At 37.0% G+C, this 16,213-nt stretch overlaps 1 protein-coding gene across 2 annotated transcripts in view; it reads left to right on the top strand.

Moving 5' to 3' along the window:
- The first annotated feature begins 1,074 nt into the window (after positions 1-1,074).
- LOC149933176 (uncharacterized) overlaps positions 1,075-16,213 on the top strand; it is a 28,163-nt gene continuing 13,024 nt past the window's right edge. For both annotated transcript variants that reach the window (XR_016472922.1, XM_090156329.1), the window contains exon 1: positions 1,075-1,527. Coding sequence is in view for 1 of the 2 variants with exons in the window: in XM_090156329.1 (XP_090012455.1) it covers positions 1,344-1,527 (184 nt within the window). In the remaining variant the exon portion in view is untranslated. The remainder of the gene's footprint in view (positions 1,528-16,213) is intronic.

The raw sequence follows: 16,213 nt of genomic DNA on the forward strand, positions 1-16,213 counted from the left end.
TTAGATTTCGAGGTTCAGTAGTTCTGTAAATCACTGGTCACAAGAACCGCTTTGATAATTAGATTTCGAGGTTCAGTAGTTCTGTAAATCACTGGTCACAAGAACCGGTTTGTTAATTAGATTTCGGGGTTCTGACGAAAAATTTAAAAACTATATTATCAGTACATAGCAGGGTAGGCACAATTTTGCCAAGGGTGGAAAAAACTAGATTTTTCTGCGGTTTTTTCCACCTATTGTTTTCCTGTTAAAACCGTGTGGAAAATCGTACTTCCATGGTTTTTTCCACCTCTAGTGGCAAAATTCCATAAAAATAAATAATAAAAGCAGTATATTCTTCTATTCTATTCACTTTTCTTCTGGCCTTTTTTCATCTCTCCTATTTGCAATGACCAAATTAGTCACTTAATAGATATATCAATGATTAATTTAGCATGAAAAGAGTTTTTTAAATTTTTTCCGGTTTTTACCAGTTTTTCCCACATGTCCCGGTAAAAACCTGTTTTTACCGGGTTTTTGACAACCCTGGTACATAGTTTACTAATTCAACTACTATCGTTTCTCAAGCATACGCTTCAGTGGTGGATAGTGGAACTGAGCGGGTATGAAGTTAAAAAAAAACGTAGTTCAGGGTAAAAGTTTTTCATCAATGCTCGCCACGAACTCGCCGTCGGAAAAAGCGAAAATTGTCGCCTCTCGCGTGGCGCCTGACAAGAAATTAGATGAGACCTGTAATAATAAGGCTTTCTCGCTGGCTGCGTCGCGTGGCCGGAAAACGGGGCGCGCACACACTCTCTCTCTCTTTGGGTCGGCTCCCGCGCGTAATTTCAGGCCAGCCGTGCCTGGTGAGACTGGTCCTTTACTCAGGGACGGCGTGTAGCCCAGGAAGAAAAGCGCGACGCACGCCCACCGCTAGATAGATGGCAGCAGCGATGACGTGGCTTACCTCTTGGCCCTGGCGAAGAAATGGACCTTGCAATCGATGATCAACGTTCGGGTCACACCACCCGCTCTCCGCGGCCACCCTTTATTCGCCGCTGCGTGAACGGAGAGAGAGAGAGTCGCCGCCGCCACCGCCACCGCCTCCCGCCGCTGCTTTAAAGGGAGTTCCTGAGAATCCAGAAGCGCAAAAACGCGTCGGCTCTTAAAGGCGCCTCTTCGTGGGTCCTGTTCCTCCGGCGGACGACCGAAGACCCTGCCTCGCTGGCCCCACGTCGTTGGCTCTTTGACTTTTTGGATCTAGTCCATAGACCGTCGTCGAGTTTTAATGTTTTGGCCGAGATAATTTAACGCGAGAAAGGACTCAAAGTATTTCCCGGGAAGTGTTATCGGCCTTCTTTCTTAACATGTGTCAAGTTTCTTCGAGAAGTGGCAAATCAGTGGCTGGATTTCTTCGGCATTGGGAAAGTTCGCTCGATTTCAAACCCGTTATGCGCGATCAATCATTGGCGGCTTTTCTTAAGCCTTTCGCCAATTCCACGAACACACTCAAGTTTCTGACGCTTCTTCTGATTATTCTACATATTCAGAGTAAGGAAATTTCCCTTCGTCTATTTTTAGATTTTTATTTGTTTTTTTAACTTTACTATTTTTTTTCTGTGGCGACTGACTGAAATTGGTCCTTAGCGTGCTGTTAAAAAGCTCGGATTTCGATATACTTAAATAATCTCGTACAAATTTATTCATTTTATTTCTTATAAAGGTCGTGTAAGATTCCACTTTCTCGCTTTTAGAAAAAGACGGAATGTAGAAAAAAGGTTTTCACTTAACGGAAAATCTGCTTTTGTCGTTTCTTCATTTCGTTTTTATACGGTTTCTATACTGTACCGTCTGAAATTGATAGTAATGATAGTTTTTTAAGTTTAATTATTTAATATGTAGGGCAACGAATCCTATTTGATCGGATTTTAGTGTATATATTATACTTTCGTTGTTAGTTCTATTGCACCCTTGTTTAATTAAATTCGTAATAGTTTACATTTCAAAGTTGATTGATGCTAGTAAATATAGGTTTAATTTCTAAATGGTCTTTATGCGTGATGAAATTTTTATAGTTTGGTTTTTTAAGCAAGGGAGAAAATATAAATCCAAAAATTGTAAATCTAGGAAATATCAAACGATACTAAAAATATTTTGAAGTTCGTCCAATTTCGTGATGTTAGTACAATAAAGGCTAAATTGTTAAACGGGAAATATCTAAAGTCTTTAAAAATGTAATTTTTAGTGCTATACTTCCTTCATGAGTAACACAAAGCTTTAGTATTATCTGGACAAAGCCATAAAAAATACGAACGTGATTTTGATAACAATATCAGGCGCGTTTTCAAACTTCGTAAAATGTTATAAGGGCAACGCTCTGTAATAGGCGTTTCATCGTCCTGATTCGGCTGAAACCCTGCTATTGTCTTAGAAAGGGCGAAACCGAAATGGTCTTTTGCGTGCCACGAGAACTAAGAAAGGGTGTTTTCATCCTCGCGAGAAAGAGAGGGACCCGAATGAATACGCTGCGAAGAGGAACTTTTTCCTATCTGGCTCTCCCTCTTAATATTTAAGTTGCCTTTCGATTAAGAGAAACTCCATTTCTTTACCAGATAAATTAAATTACGTGATATTCTTGGTGCGCGCGCTCCTCTCTGTTTAAAGAACAAACGACAGAGAAATATCTGTTTGCATATTTTAGTTAGGAAGGGAAATTCAATTGAACACGAATTTATTTTTATTCTTTTACATGAAGTAGGTCAACCTGTCCTCGTCTTAAATTTAATACGTTTCCTGGATTAAACTTGTTGACCTATTTGTAATTTCCCCGACAAGAATAATACATCGTTTCCTTATAGTAGCAAATCCATTTCATGATTCGAATTACTTAATTGTACAGCAGCAGGGAAACGCGAACATTAAGGTTTGGGTTCGTGGGATAGGTAAAAAAGGACTTTGTAAACCAGCGTTAAAAAGTAAACTTAAACAGTATTTAAAGTCCCTGCTACTTGGTTTTGCGCTGGTTGCATCATACTTCCCGGGGCTAGTAGGCCACACTTTGAAGCTCTCTGGCGCTCTTTTAACTTATCGTAGAAAAATGGGGAAAAACAGGCATACTTCTCAACTCACCCCCTACAACTCCTTAAAATTGTACATAACCTTTTGAAACACCCTGTGTTGGCTCTTTTTTTTGTAAGGTTTAGAAGAATTATAATTATTTAATACTAATTGAATTATATTTTGCTTATCTGGTGCTATTTAAGTATTATCTGAAGGATCTATTACGAAATTAGTATTTATCTCCTTTAACTTATAATTTTATTATCTCGAAACACGCACCTATATGAAAACTTCTGTCGTAAAAATTATACGATAATCTTCTGGTACTATCAAAAAGAAACTGATATTCATTTAAACAATTCAAAAATATTTAATAATACAAGATAAAAGGAGTAAAATTTGAATTAAAAGATGAAACAAGAAAGTATAAGCATTATAAAACGGGTAGAACCAAACGCGTAACTGTAATACATATTTTATAACGTTTATAAGAAGGTTTCCTAGCTATTCCGTTAGTCTTTGAAAACGGTCTGATTAGGGGTAATATTTAAGTCAGTCTTCCTACGCTAAGTGCTCAAATAACAACATCAGAGAGAAAGACAGGCTCACGTAGTTGCGCTCACCTTTCAACTCTTTTACGGAACCGAGATGGAGAAAGCGCCGGGTGACCAGAGGAAATTTTGGGTTTTAATAAGAGTCGACTTCCGCGACTTCACAAGGAATACGTTATTAGCGACGGTAAAAGCGACGGGGGAGGGGCGAAGTATCATTTGGGGGTAAAGGCCGGGTCTCGCGTATTCTAGTTGCATCTCCATCCCGTTAAAAACAGAGCGGTAGGGATGAGAATAAATAATTCACGGAGTTTGAGTTTCCCTTAATCCTCGACGAGTTCGAGTCTCCCGGGAACTGCTCCGGATTCGCGCTTTATTTTTCTCTCGAAGATGACTCAGTCTGAATTTGTCTCTATAAATCGTTGATTTTTATCGCCCTGGGAAGGGAAACATCGACAATATGATCCTATTGTCAAGACCAAGGCTTACGCGAACCCTCCTCCTCCCCTTTATGTCAGCCAGAATTCCCTACCAGTACGCCCGTGTACCGGTATCGCTGTACCGAAGAGAATAAACTGAAGAATATAGAGAAAAGAGTACGGGTGTAGATTTATGGGGGTGGGGGAGTTTGGCGTTCCAATCTGTTTAAGAGTGCGCCTTGAAAAGTCACGCGTCTGTTTTTTATATTCTTATACGTACGCGCGCACCCCGGATAAGATTTCCTGGTAAATTTATTAGATTATAAGATAAAATCGCGCCGTTATTGTAAATTTTTTGTTGAGGGCCGTCGGTAATTTCGATTCCCTCGGGCCTACTGAACGCGCGTTAAGCTCCAAAATGGGCTTTTTTTTTCGCGCGAGCGGGAGTGAGCTCTCGACTATTTTTCGAAGTGACCTGTAAAAATTATATTTAGAGCGCGAAATCAGATAAGTCTAGCTGGAAAGACGCCTACTCGAGGCTAGAGCGGAGAGTTTTTCAAGTGTCGCGGCTTTTTTTTTACATTCTTCTATCGAATGATTGATGACGATTTCTATTTTGGTAATTCTTGATCGTATATTCAGATTATTTGGCGATATTTTTGGATATTTTTGCGTATACTAAGGCGCGCATTAACAAATAAAATGAGCCAAGTGTCAGACCGGCCTACTTTTCCCTCCGATTTAAATATTACTAAGAAAAATAGTGCAGAGGAATATCAGAACATTTTGACCTTACTGACTGAACTCTAGAAATAACAGTATAAGCCTATAAATGTTACTGGTGTTGACGTCGGATGTTTAGCCTTTTTTTATTCACAAGTCTACAACGAAGCCTATTTTTAGACAATGTTATTATTGAGCGCTACACTCTTAAAAAAAGGGTGTATTTTCAAACCTTTAAGGGTTTTTTCTTGTCCCATATTTAACACCTTAACAGGTTTAAAAAGGATGTTATTCTACACCTTAAAAAGCAGTTTTCCTGCTACGGTGTTTATTTACACTGTTTGGGGTGCTTATGTCCTCCGTTTTGGTTCCTTTGTTAACAGTTTGTGGTATAAAACTATTCCCTTCAGGGTTATTATCTACTCCCTCTAGGGTACAAGACCACTCCTTTTAGGGTACCAAACGACTCCCTTCAGGGTGTTACACTACCCCCCTCAGGGTTCTATAATACTCCCTTAAGGGTTCAATAATACTCCCTTAAGGGTTCAATAATACTCCCTTTAAAGTTTTTAACTACTCCCTTTAAGGTTCTAAACTACTGCCGTAAGGGTACTAAAATACTCCCCTTAAAGTGTTAAAATACTCCTTTTAGGGTACTAAACTACTGCCTTAAGGGAGCTACACCGTACCAGGTGTTAAATCACTCAATTTACGGGGTAATATAACACCCTTTATACACCTTTTCAAGTTTTTAATTTGGGACAATAAAAATATCTTTAGGGCGTTTAATTTAACATTAAAGAGTGTTTTTTTACAGATATTACACTCTTAATATACCATTAAAAAAACCTTTTTTTAAGAGTGTACAAGCCTCACAACGGTTTAAAGTTGTTTAACGCCAAAACACATTTCCATATTACTGAAAGTGACGTGAAACAAGTGGGTACTTTTCACATCGCCGACTTAGAAGCATTTACGCTACGAATCGTAGATAGACTAGGCCAAAAATAAAAATACTTACGGACATTTCCAGAGTCTAAGTCATCCTTTCAGTTTATAGACAACTCAATTACGCTACGACTTCAACTGATTTAATTTAAACACGCCCATTTGCCAGTAAATTCAATTTTATCCAAGGAAATGATATAAATCCAGACTTAGCCGCGAGTACTCGAAAAAGAAGTAATTATCGAAGTTCCGTGATCTTGGATCTCTCTTATCCGGGGGCTCCGAGAGTGCCGCTTAATCCGGTTTTACGATTGAAGTTCCTAATCCGGAACGAAAGTGCGCTCTCTTCTTTACAAGCTGGAGTGGAACTCGACCGCGAGACACATTCGTATAGCGCTATCCGCGAGAGATTCTCTCGAAAGACGAAAGTAGACAAAGCCATTGTAAGGTTTGAAACGGTGCGTCCCAACTCTTTAGTCGTAAGCCAACAAATTGGCCCTTTTATATTGCTAGGAAAGATCGAGATAATGGCAATCCTTTATTATAAGCTCGCGGGACGAATCCCAGCAGAAACGCGCCTAGCTCTAAGTGGTCGGTCGGCCGCAGTTCGCCGCCGACCAAAACGCCAAAGGCCACCGTTATTAAGATAAATCGAATTTTCCGGAAACGCATTCTTCCCTCGTCTCGATCGCGTTAGTACGCAATCTCCCGAAAGATGGCGGCAGGGAGGAGAGCGTTTTGTATCACGAATATTTCACCCATTCGCGTCGGAGAATATAATTAGCGAAACGTCTTCGGAGAAAGTGAAATAGTTAGACAACTTTCTCACTATCCAATTGGGAGGAAAAAATAAGTACCAAGATTATGTTCGCAGTCTTAAAACGATCAAACTCGGTTCTAATAAATTTTAAACTCGTCTTAGTTTAGTTTGTCCGAAATACCAATACGTTTTTCACAGTAAATAGTTATTTTTTATTTAAAAAATATTTAGGTATTTGGAAGGTAAATAATTATATTAGTAAATTAGAAAATATAGTCCTTCTTAATTAACCGTTTACGGCTGATTTTTTTAAACGTTACGCAGATGATATTTTGATCCTGGGTAATTTGTAATTCATTTAATTTTAGACTATTTAAATAAAATCAATTTAATTTCCCGTAAAAGTTGAGGATACAATCCCTTTTATTAGGAGTTTTAAAATTTGAATTTAATAAGAAATGCTCCAGAAGTTTTTATAGAAAAGCATTTTCTGTCCCAATGCCAACACACCACGCTTGGACTGTTGTTTCACAGAAACTAACTGCGTTCCACCATAAGTAACATAATAACAATAAGTATGCCAATTAGGAAAAATTATCACCGAGCTGATGTTCACTGTTATGGTTCAATCAAGGCTTAGCTCAGTACAGTGTCTAAATATGAGAAATATTCATCTACCAATGTCAATAATATACTACTCACAAGGAGACGACCCGAGGTGATAATCACCGGTTTTGTTCAAAGTCGGGTATAGTGTACACCTCCATGTACCTTAAAAAACCTGCAAGGGAAAAGTTGCGACGGGCTTTCGTTTTGCCATGGCAACCGAAAACGTTTTTGACATCATGATTTGGAATTTTTCCCATTGAAAATAACATGGGAAACCTTTAAAGAAATGAAAAATTTTGAAAATTTCAAAAACGTTAAAAATACATTTAAATTGATTTTAAAAATTAAATGTAATCAAGTTTAAATGCAGTTTGGTCAATTGGGGGACCCTTAAAATCCTTCAGATTCCCATGTTATTTTCAATGTTAAAAATTCCAAATCATGATGTCAAAAACGTTTTCGCTTGCCATGGCAAAACGAAAGCCCGTCGCAACTTTTCCCTTGCAGGTTTTTCAAGTTACATGGAGGTGTACATTATACCCGAATTTGATCAAAATCGGTGATTATGCATCGTAACAAATTCTACCAAAAACTAGACTAAATAGAGATTTTAAATGAAAAGATTTTTAGCTATCAACTTTTTACCTAAAATGTAGGAAGTGATTAGAAACGTGTTTTGGCGCAAAGCAAAATCTATAAACAAGATTCAAAATTTGATCATATCCCTTAAGGATAAGATCCCCCTAGAAAATAAATTTAATATTTATAAGATATATAGTATATATCGGACCAACTAAACTTAATTTTAAATTTTGAATTAACGAGCACAAAAATGATGTTAAAATCATTGATTTATCTTCTCAGCCTTGGCTTAACGAAACCCCCAATCATTGAATAGACATTTATTTTTAAATATTGCAATGATAGATGTCTGGTCAGAATTATCGCTGAAATTTGGTTGAAAATCTTTTAGACACGCCCCTCCGGAAAATTCACACCTGAATAAACGAGTCGTTAAAGATTCTACTCGAATCTGAAAGGTTTTCTGAAACAAAACGCAGGTGTCTCTATTTCGATATAATTTCCTATTTGTACGTAAATCTTTAATATCTACCTGTAAAATGAGTGCTACTCGTGGTTTAAAATGGCTTAGACACAAAACAAGGATTTAATAAAGGTCTTTTCTACTTAAGAAAGGTTTTAGTGATTAAATTTAAATTGTTCGCGTTTAAGACGTAAGATATAAGGAATTTCTGGAGACATTTTGGGTTAAGCGATTTCGGATAAATCTATTTTTGAACTCAAAGTCGAATACACGTATTCTCATTTGCCATATCGTACAGTGGCACCGAAGGGGCAAAGTTTGTAGAGGTATTATTTTAATGCCAATTTAAAAGCATAGATGACAACATAGATTTGGGACGCGAAAATAAATATACTTAATAAAGCTAATTATTCTAATTTAAAATATTTATTTCTTTTGACTGAGATTTCAATAGACATAAATTGAATGGAAAACAATTTCCAATTAGCATTTATCTTAGCAATACATATTTCTGGTTAAGTGTAATTTTTTTGAACGACAAAATAGAACAGAATTTACATAAAAATTACTGTTATTATGTCCGAACCAAAGTCTATCCCGTTATAGGAAAACCTCTATTTATCTAATAAAATTCATTACGTAATCCAATTACAATTAATCCAGCGGGTAAAATTAAATGGTAGAAATTTGATCATGGAATCTATTGTTTACACGCATTAAGCATAGAAGAACGAACCAAGAAAAAAACACGTTACCATGAAGTTAATCGATTTTTTTGGTCTCTCCTGTAAGGGCGTTTCTTTCAAACTTGAACTTAGTACTAGTCGTTCGTCTATGAGATTGGACGCTCTGGGAAAAAATGGGAAAGCCAAGAAGAACGAGAGGCTGGTCGAAAGTTTTCCTCTAATTAAGTAATAGTTTTTGCCGGTCGGCCACTTCGCCGGAGAGTGGCGGTAATGGCGCTGGAGATGAAAAGTTTCTTTATGTAACTATATAGAGCTCGATTGTGAACTATCGATTGACCCTTTTGAAACGGGGTCCCGTCTTTAATGGAATTACAATTTTCTATGGCGTGCCGTTCCCCCCCCTAAATGCCCTGACTTTTATGGCGGCCCGGAAATCCTTGACATCCCTTCTATTTCTCTAGACGCACGTACTCGCGCCAATCTCCTTCATTGTAAGTCAGTTTGTTATTTTTTCCTTTTAAATAATAGAAGTTAAGATCCTATTTCGAACTGGGCCTATAGTTCTACATTAGAGTCAGTCGCGATCCGATTACGCTCCGTCCTCGAGACATATCAAAGGAGGCCCGCATCGTTAAATAAGTTCATTTATGATATGGGGAATGTTCATACAGGAAAACATTGTGTTTATGGTGTATCAAAAAGTGCTGATGCTATTTGGCACTGACATGGCATATCGTTGTCCCTCTTTTGTAGAGTTTAAATTATTACTTTATTTAATATTAACGTTAATTAAATTAATATCGTTAATATTTAAGTCTATTATAGTTCCCCTAATATTTATAGTCTATTGCTTGCTCGCAATTATAGTTTAATGCTTGCTCGCAATTATAGTTTAATGCTTGCTCGCAATTATAGTTTAATGCTTGCTCGCAATTATCGTCTAAAACTCACGGTAAATTATTATCTAATATTTGTTCGCAATTATCGTCTATTGCTTGCTCGCAATTATCATCTAAAACTCACCGTAAATTATTGTCTAATACTTGACCACAATTACCGTCTCATTATAGTCTTTTATATTACAAGAATTATCATTATCCAATTACCTGATGAAATTCGGGCCGAGAAAGAACTTCAACTCCATCTTCTCTTGTACGTAACAGATCCTGTATGAACGCGCCCTTTCAGCTTCGAGGAAATTGGGGTGCACGCATGGCCTGTTCCCCCAAAAGCTCGCCTTTAAAAATTTAATATAGTCTCTGATTCCTAAAAATTTCGAAAGTTACCTCTCTTACTAATAGATTAAAAGCGGAGCCTACGCATCTTTTAATGGATGAAATTTAAAAGCGATGGCTACAACGTACCTAAATGTTTAATTTTTCAGCTTTTAAATTAGACCAACGCTAGTGTTTGCTTATACGCCGCGCTACGGTCTGCCTTAGGTAAAAAGGGTTTTTCACTCTTTTTCAGAAAATCAATATACATCTATTCCTTTCGATACGTTTGCCGATGCTCCGATGAAATTAATAAACTGAGTTGTAAATTACTAGGTCAGATCTTCGAGATCCTAGTACCATAGACAAGGACATTTCGCCTACGAATTTAAGGCCGTGTAAAGTCTCAGCGCGAGATGGCGCCACGTATATCAAAATACTGGGGCGAACCAAAGACTAGTGGAAGTTTATCAAAGGCGTGAGAGTCTCGAGGGACTTAAATATTAGTCTTATTAGCATGTGGCTTAGACATCAGATACACGTGAGGTATTTATGGGTTTTGAAAAGTAGGAAAAAAAAAAACTAGAAAGAATTGACCGATTTCAAAATTAAGTTTTTGAGCGTAACAGTACCTTTACATTGTACGGTATAACAGGCTTATTTACCTGCTTTTATACCCTAACATGGTGGCGTATTTTTACGTGCAAAATGAATTTTAAGATCCACCAATACAGGTCAAAATTCCAAAATGTGAGAAAATTTATCTTACCTTTTCAGTATATTGTTCAGGAATAAATTACTTAAAATTATTAAATAATTCTAGAAAATATAACCATTTTAAAAATGACACTCTATGAAGAAGAGCTAGATCTTTAGGCCTTGCTCATGCAGACGAAATTCTTTTAAAATTTAAATGAAAATAATTGCACGTGATCATCACTTTCTTAAAAATAACACCATAAAGGAAGTCGGGGGGTTTCGAGTCGCCAATTATACCAGCAAAAGCGAACGGGGTTCTAACGCGAAATGTCCTTATGCTCGTACTATAGCGTTCCTATCGAATTGAAACGGTTTTTACGACGTTGTCTTCTCCTAGAGCAGCAAAGCACTGCGTGTTTAACACTTCTACAGGCGCTAGTTGGCCAAAAATAGTCAAAATATTTTCGATACGTAATTGCATTTTTTATTTGAGAATTCTTTATTTTATTAGGCGAGTTTACAGAATTATTTTGTATTATTTTTTTATAGACTGTTTGACGTCGGTGGAATATTTGGTTTTTGTATTTCCCTATTTATATGGAAATAAAGTATACCCCAATCTTAATATTAAAATAAGTAGGCAATATGACCCGCGTATGATATTTCTACATGACATTTTTACAACCTCACCAAGAAAGCTTCAAAAGCGCCCGAAGCGCTGAATATTATTAGCATAACGTTTTGGGAATTTTTGTTTGTAAAGCCTTCACAGGGATTGAAAACTCACCATTTATACTGTTTATTTTGGCATTATAGACCAAATTTTTTTACTACTTTGAAAAAATACTTTATTTAATAAGAAATACATGTATAGAATAAATATTTAACTTAATTCAAAAGTTTATACTTTATTTATCGAAAGACAAATATGACAATGTTTATTTGTATAATCATTTTAAATCACGAACTTCGGATAAAGTTTGTCTAGCAATTTAAATGTGACGTCCCAAATGGTAGTTCATTATAGTTTTTACAAGGAGAGTACCCGAGGTGTTTATTGCCGATTTTGTTCAAAGTCGGGTGTAATGTATACTTATATGAGATATGAAATTTCCCAAAAGGAGACGTTGCACTACCCATTCGATTTGCCATGGCAACCGAAAATGTTTTTGACCACTTAAAACCAAAAAATCCCCATTTAAAAAAGCATGGGATTTTCTCGGTTTCACAGGGTCCTAGCTACGAAAATTTAAAAAAAAAATTAAAATCACGAAATGGGTAATTTGGACCTTATTTAGGTAAATGTTCTCAAGTTTGGGTAAATTGGAACATTTTTGGGGTAAAATTGTAACAGTTTTTAGGTAAAAAAAGGAAAAAAATCTTATTTTGGTTTTAAGTGGTCAAAACCATTTTCGGTTGCCATGGCAAATCGAATGGGTAGTGCAACGTCTCCTTTTGGGAAATTTCATATCTCATATAGGTCTACATTACGGCCGACTTTGAACTAAATCGGCAATAAACACCTCGGGTACTCTCCTTTGTTAGTGCAGAGCAGTTCAATTTTGGATAGGGATCTGAACTTCCATTTGCGATGTCAAATTTCGTAGTTCAAAGGAAATTTAATAGATATTTTATCTAAAATTTGCGAATCGTTTCAACCATTTTTCTAATAATTTGAGTAGTTTAAAATAACAGCGATAAACGGCCATCCATCCTTTACGAATAAACCATATATTAAAACTGAAATATCGCGATAAAAATGCGTTATTTTAATAGTAAGTGCCGTGAAATTTCCGCAAAAGTACCTAAAAAAATTCTTCCGATAAGGGTATACCGCGAATTCTATTAGAGGTTCATATTTCCCGCAAAGCACCGAAGCGTTTGGGCTCTGATGGGCCAGACCATCCGTAAGGTTTTAGATAGTCCGTAGCGTCCGTAAAAGTAGAATCTACTGGAAGGGAGAAAACGAGGAACAGCGTATGAAAGACGTGGCCATTTCATTTCACTTTCTTATTCAATGTCGCTCACGCCGTTGGCGTGTGGCCACTTCAAAGAGGATGGCTTTACTAGGATCTCGGAGAACATTGTTATGGAAAATCTGGCCGCGTTTTAGGCCTCGACGGTGTCTCTCCTTCTCTTCGTCATAAATCGCTTTTCTTAAAGCGCCGCCAAATGACGCGTAGAAGGAAACGGTTTAAGCGGAAAATTTATGTAAATAAAAGGCGGAGAGCGGTTTTGCATAAAACCGCCGCCACTTCGACCGCGGAAAAATGGTTATACCTTTCTAGATATAATATTATCGACCAAGGAAGGCCTACTTCTCGATCAATGTTAAACCATCGGCTTGGCCACGTGCGCGCGGCTAAAGTTTACGCTTTCGGTTCATTTGCGTTTTTAGACTGCCCTACGATAGCCCGCCGTTCCACCCACCACTGCCCCCACCCAGCGATCGTAAGCCCCTCTCGGCGATGAAGAGAACGGCAGCTTACGCAAACAATGCGCGGAGCCACACTCTTCGAATTAGAAATTGCGATATTTATATTACTCCCGCAGAAACATTATTAAACGCGTTCTCCTTCCTTTCGATATATAGTCTTTGCCGGAGGCGCTAGAAACGCAACCTTTATAGTTCATACCAGGCGCTATTGGTCGGTTAAAGCGATTCTCCCGCGCAGGAGGGAAACATTTTTGTTTACCGGAAAATAGATGGCGCTCTTAAGTTGAAATATGCGGATAATTTTGCCCGTTTTCGACTTTCCGCGCGCGTTACTGTTATGGCAGAAAAATAAACAAGCCCCCTCGGAATATAGCTGAAGGGACTGCGCTATAAAGTGTTCCTAGCGAGGCCCGTTTGCTAAATAAATATGTATTCCACCCTATTCGGCTGATGGAGGAAATACGACCCAAAGGCTTACCGCGACAAAAATGTTTTATTAGTTTTTCGAAGGTTTTTACCCTTATATCGGCTGCCAGTATTTAACGATATTTTCATTTTGTTGTTTTAATGACTTTGTTGGAAATTATTTTATTGTAATACGGTTATTCGGACGATTTAAAGCCTTAAAATTAATTTAAGACAGTTATTATTTCCGTTTGATCCAAACCTAAATACTTGACGATATTGAACATTTTTTCCGGTGTTGCTTAAATATTATTTCTAACATTATATTTTTGTACAAATTGTAAAAGATGTTGACATTCGTTTGTACTGTGTCATTTCTAAATAGAAGAAGACTGATAATAAAATAACAGTATTATTTAACTATACTAATACAGAATTATAATTGATATAAATCTGGTAAGCTGTCAGTGGCGTAGTTAGCGGGACACACGAAGTCGTGCCCCCCCGAAACGTAGGCTTGGATGTATAATTGTTTTTTTTATTTAATTTTAAATTGTGTGCCCCCACCCAAAACCTTGGTTACGCTATTGGTTACTGTATTAATTTTATATTAATTGTTTTTATATATAATTTGTTTTAAAAATTTATGTGCGAAATATGTTTAACAATTTGACGGAAATTGAAATTAAAGAATTTTGATAATTCTGCCAAATAAATTAGTCTTAAGTAGTTTTTTAATGTATGGTCTTTATTTCCCTGAAATAAACCCAGATTATCCGTGTTTGATATTGTTCTCCATTTCCAGATTGACGGTAGTTTAATTTATCTTAGAACTACGTTAGAAATTTTAATAAGAAAAGTTCGGTTAATTCGCGAAAGAATATACCAATTCACAAATTGCTTATCAGGAAACATACAATTAGAACGAAACCTTTAGGGGTTCTATTTTAATATATTTATTTATACTAGATCGCGCATATTTAATATAATTGGTGGGCTGGGAATAAAAGAAAACGATTTCTAATATTATTTCAAGCGAGGTTTCATGTCAAATCTATAAACAAAAGTGGTTTTCTGGAAAATCTCGTCAGAAAGAGAAAGACTAAAAAACTAAATAGTTTTTTTAGCTAATATAGAATTTCTACATATCAGACTATTGGCGCCAGGTAGTAGGACAAATCGTTCTCCAATGTCGTTACCCCTATGAAAAGTCATTCTACCTTTACCAATGTCTACATAAAAAATAACAAAGTAGAAAAAAAACTTGTAAAAGTCACGCGGGCGTTCACGTAAACCGGTGATTCCCTTAACTTCCCTTTTTGTATTTCTAATTCAAAAATCAATCGTAAAATTTCCTCACAATTTTAACGTTCCCCGCGTATGTAAACTCTAGAATAAATCTTACCCGAAAGCGTAAAAGATAAATAAGAAAAATATATCGTCTGGGCAATATCCATTTATTCACGGCGTCCTTTCGTTGGTGTTACACACACAGTCCCTCTCCCCTATCAAATAATTTGAAACGCAAAAAGAATAAAACTTCTTATAGATCGAGAGGCTCTCTATGTCGATTAATATAGGCGTACACACAACGTCGCGGTATTCTGGTCTGACCATATAATTCGGAGACGGTCGGAAAGGGAGAGAGAGAGAGAGAGCTAAATGCTGGCCACTATTAATATTCATCGGGTTCCGTGACGAGTCAGGCACGTAAAATGGACATTTATCAAAAAAGTGAACCGCGCACGAAATGCGAATTGAATGTAACGTTTAGATTTATACGATATCGCACGCCGTAATATACATCTAAGCTTCAAATCCACCGCGGAGAAAAGCACCCAACTAACTTCAAGCGTACGCTTTCTTGTCTAAAAATAAAGGACGGAGTTGGCCGTGTAGCGCACGAGGCTCGTAGATCGGAGGGGAAATAAGGAGGAAAGTGCACTATTGACGTATGTCCCGAGTAAACACGGAACAAGAAGCGCGCTTCGTCGGAGGTGAATTTCGAGTTTCTGATATGTTTTTCTCTAGCAAATAAAAAACACGCCTGGGAAATGGGGGAAAGTTTTATGGGGGGGTGGCATAGAGAGAATATCCGATATGTAATCCGATTAGTATAGGTCCGACTCGCCAGCGTTACGCCCCTTTTTTCTATACCATTTTCGAGTAGGCTTAACGGTACACGCGACTTATTACACGGTTTCTCCCGAGTCCTCGTAAAAATTCAAGCGTCAATTTACGTTTCAGACAAGCTACTAAAATTAAATTGACGTTCGCTGTGATTTTTGAACGGAGGGATAAAAATTGGGCGGGTTTATTCTGGAAAATGAAGGGAGCTCTTATCACTAATGCGTCGAGATTTGATTTTTAAAGGACGCTATTTTTAAACTTTGAACTATTTCTCCTTTGACCTCATTTTATGACGGAGATTTAAATATGGTTTATTTTTGGAACTCTGCACTGTTGACAAATGAAGTTATTTAGTAACACGTATTGCGGATTATATTACATTAGGAACTAGATTAAATTTGCCAATGTGAAAGTAAAGTTGACCGTCATCAATACTAAGATTAAATTTTCTATTCGCTAAAAATTGTGTTTTTGACGTTTGTCCAAGAATAAAAAGTAACGCGGACATCTTTTATACTGGTCCGAATTTCTTTATTTTTTTAAATCGCTTA

This window comes from Leiobunum rupestre, chromosome 8 (assembly GCF_980474605.1).
Source record: "Leiobunum rupestre chromosome 8, qqLeiRupe1.1.hap1, whole genome shotgun sequence".
Lineage (NCBI taxonomy): Eukaryota > Metazoa > Arthropoda > Arachnida > Opiliones > Sclerosomatidae > Leiobunum > Leiobunum rupestre.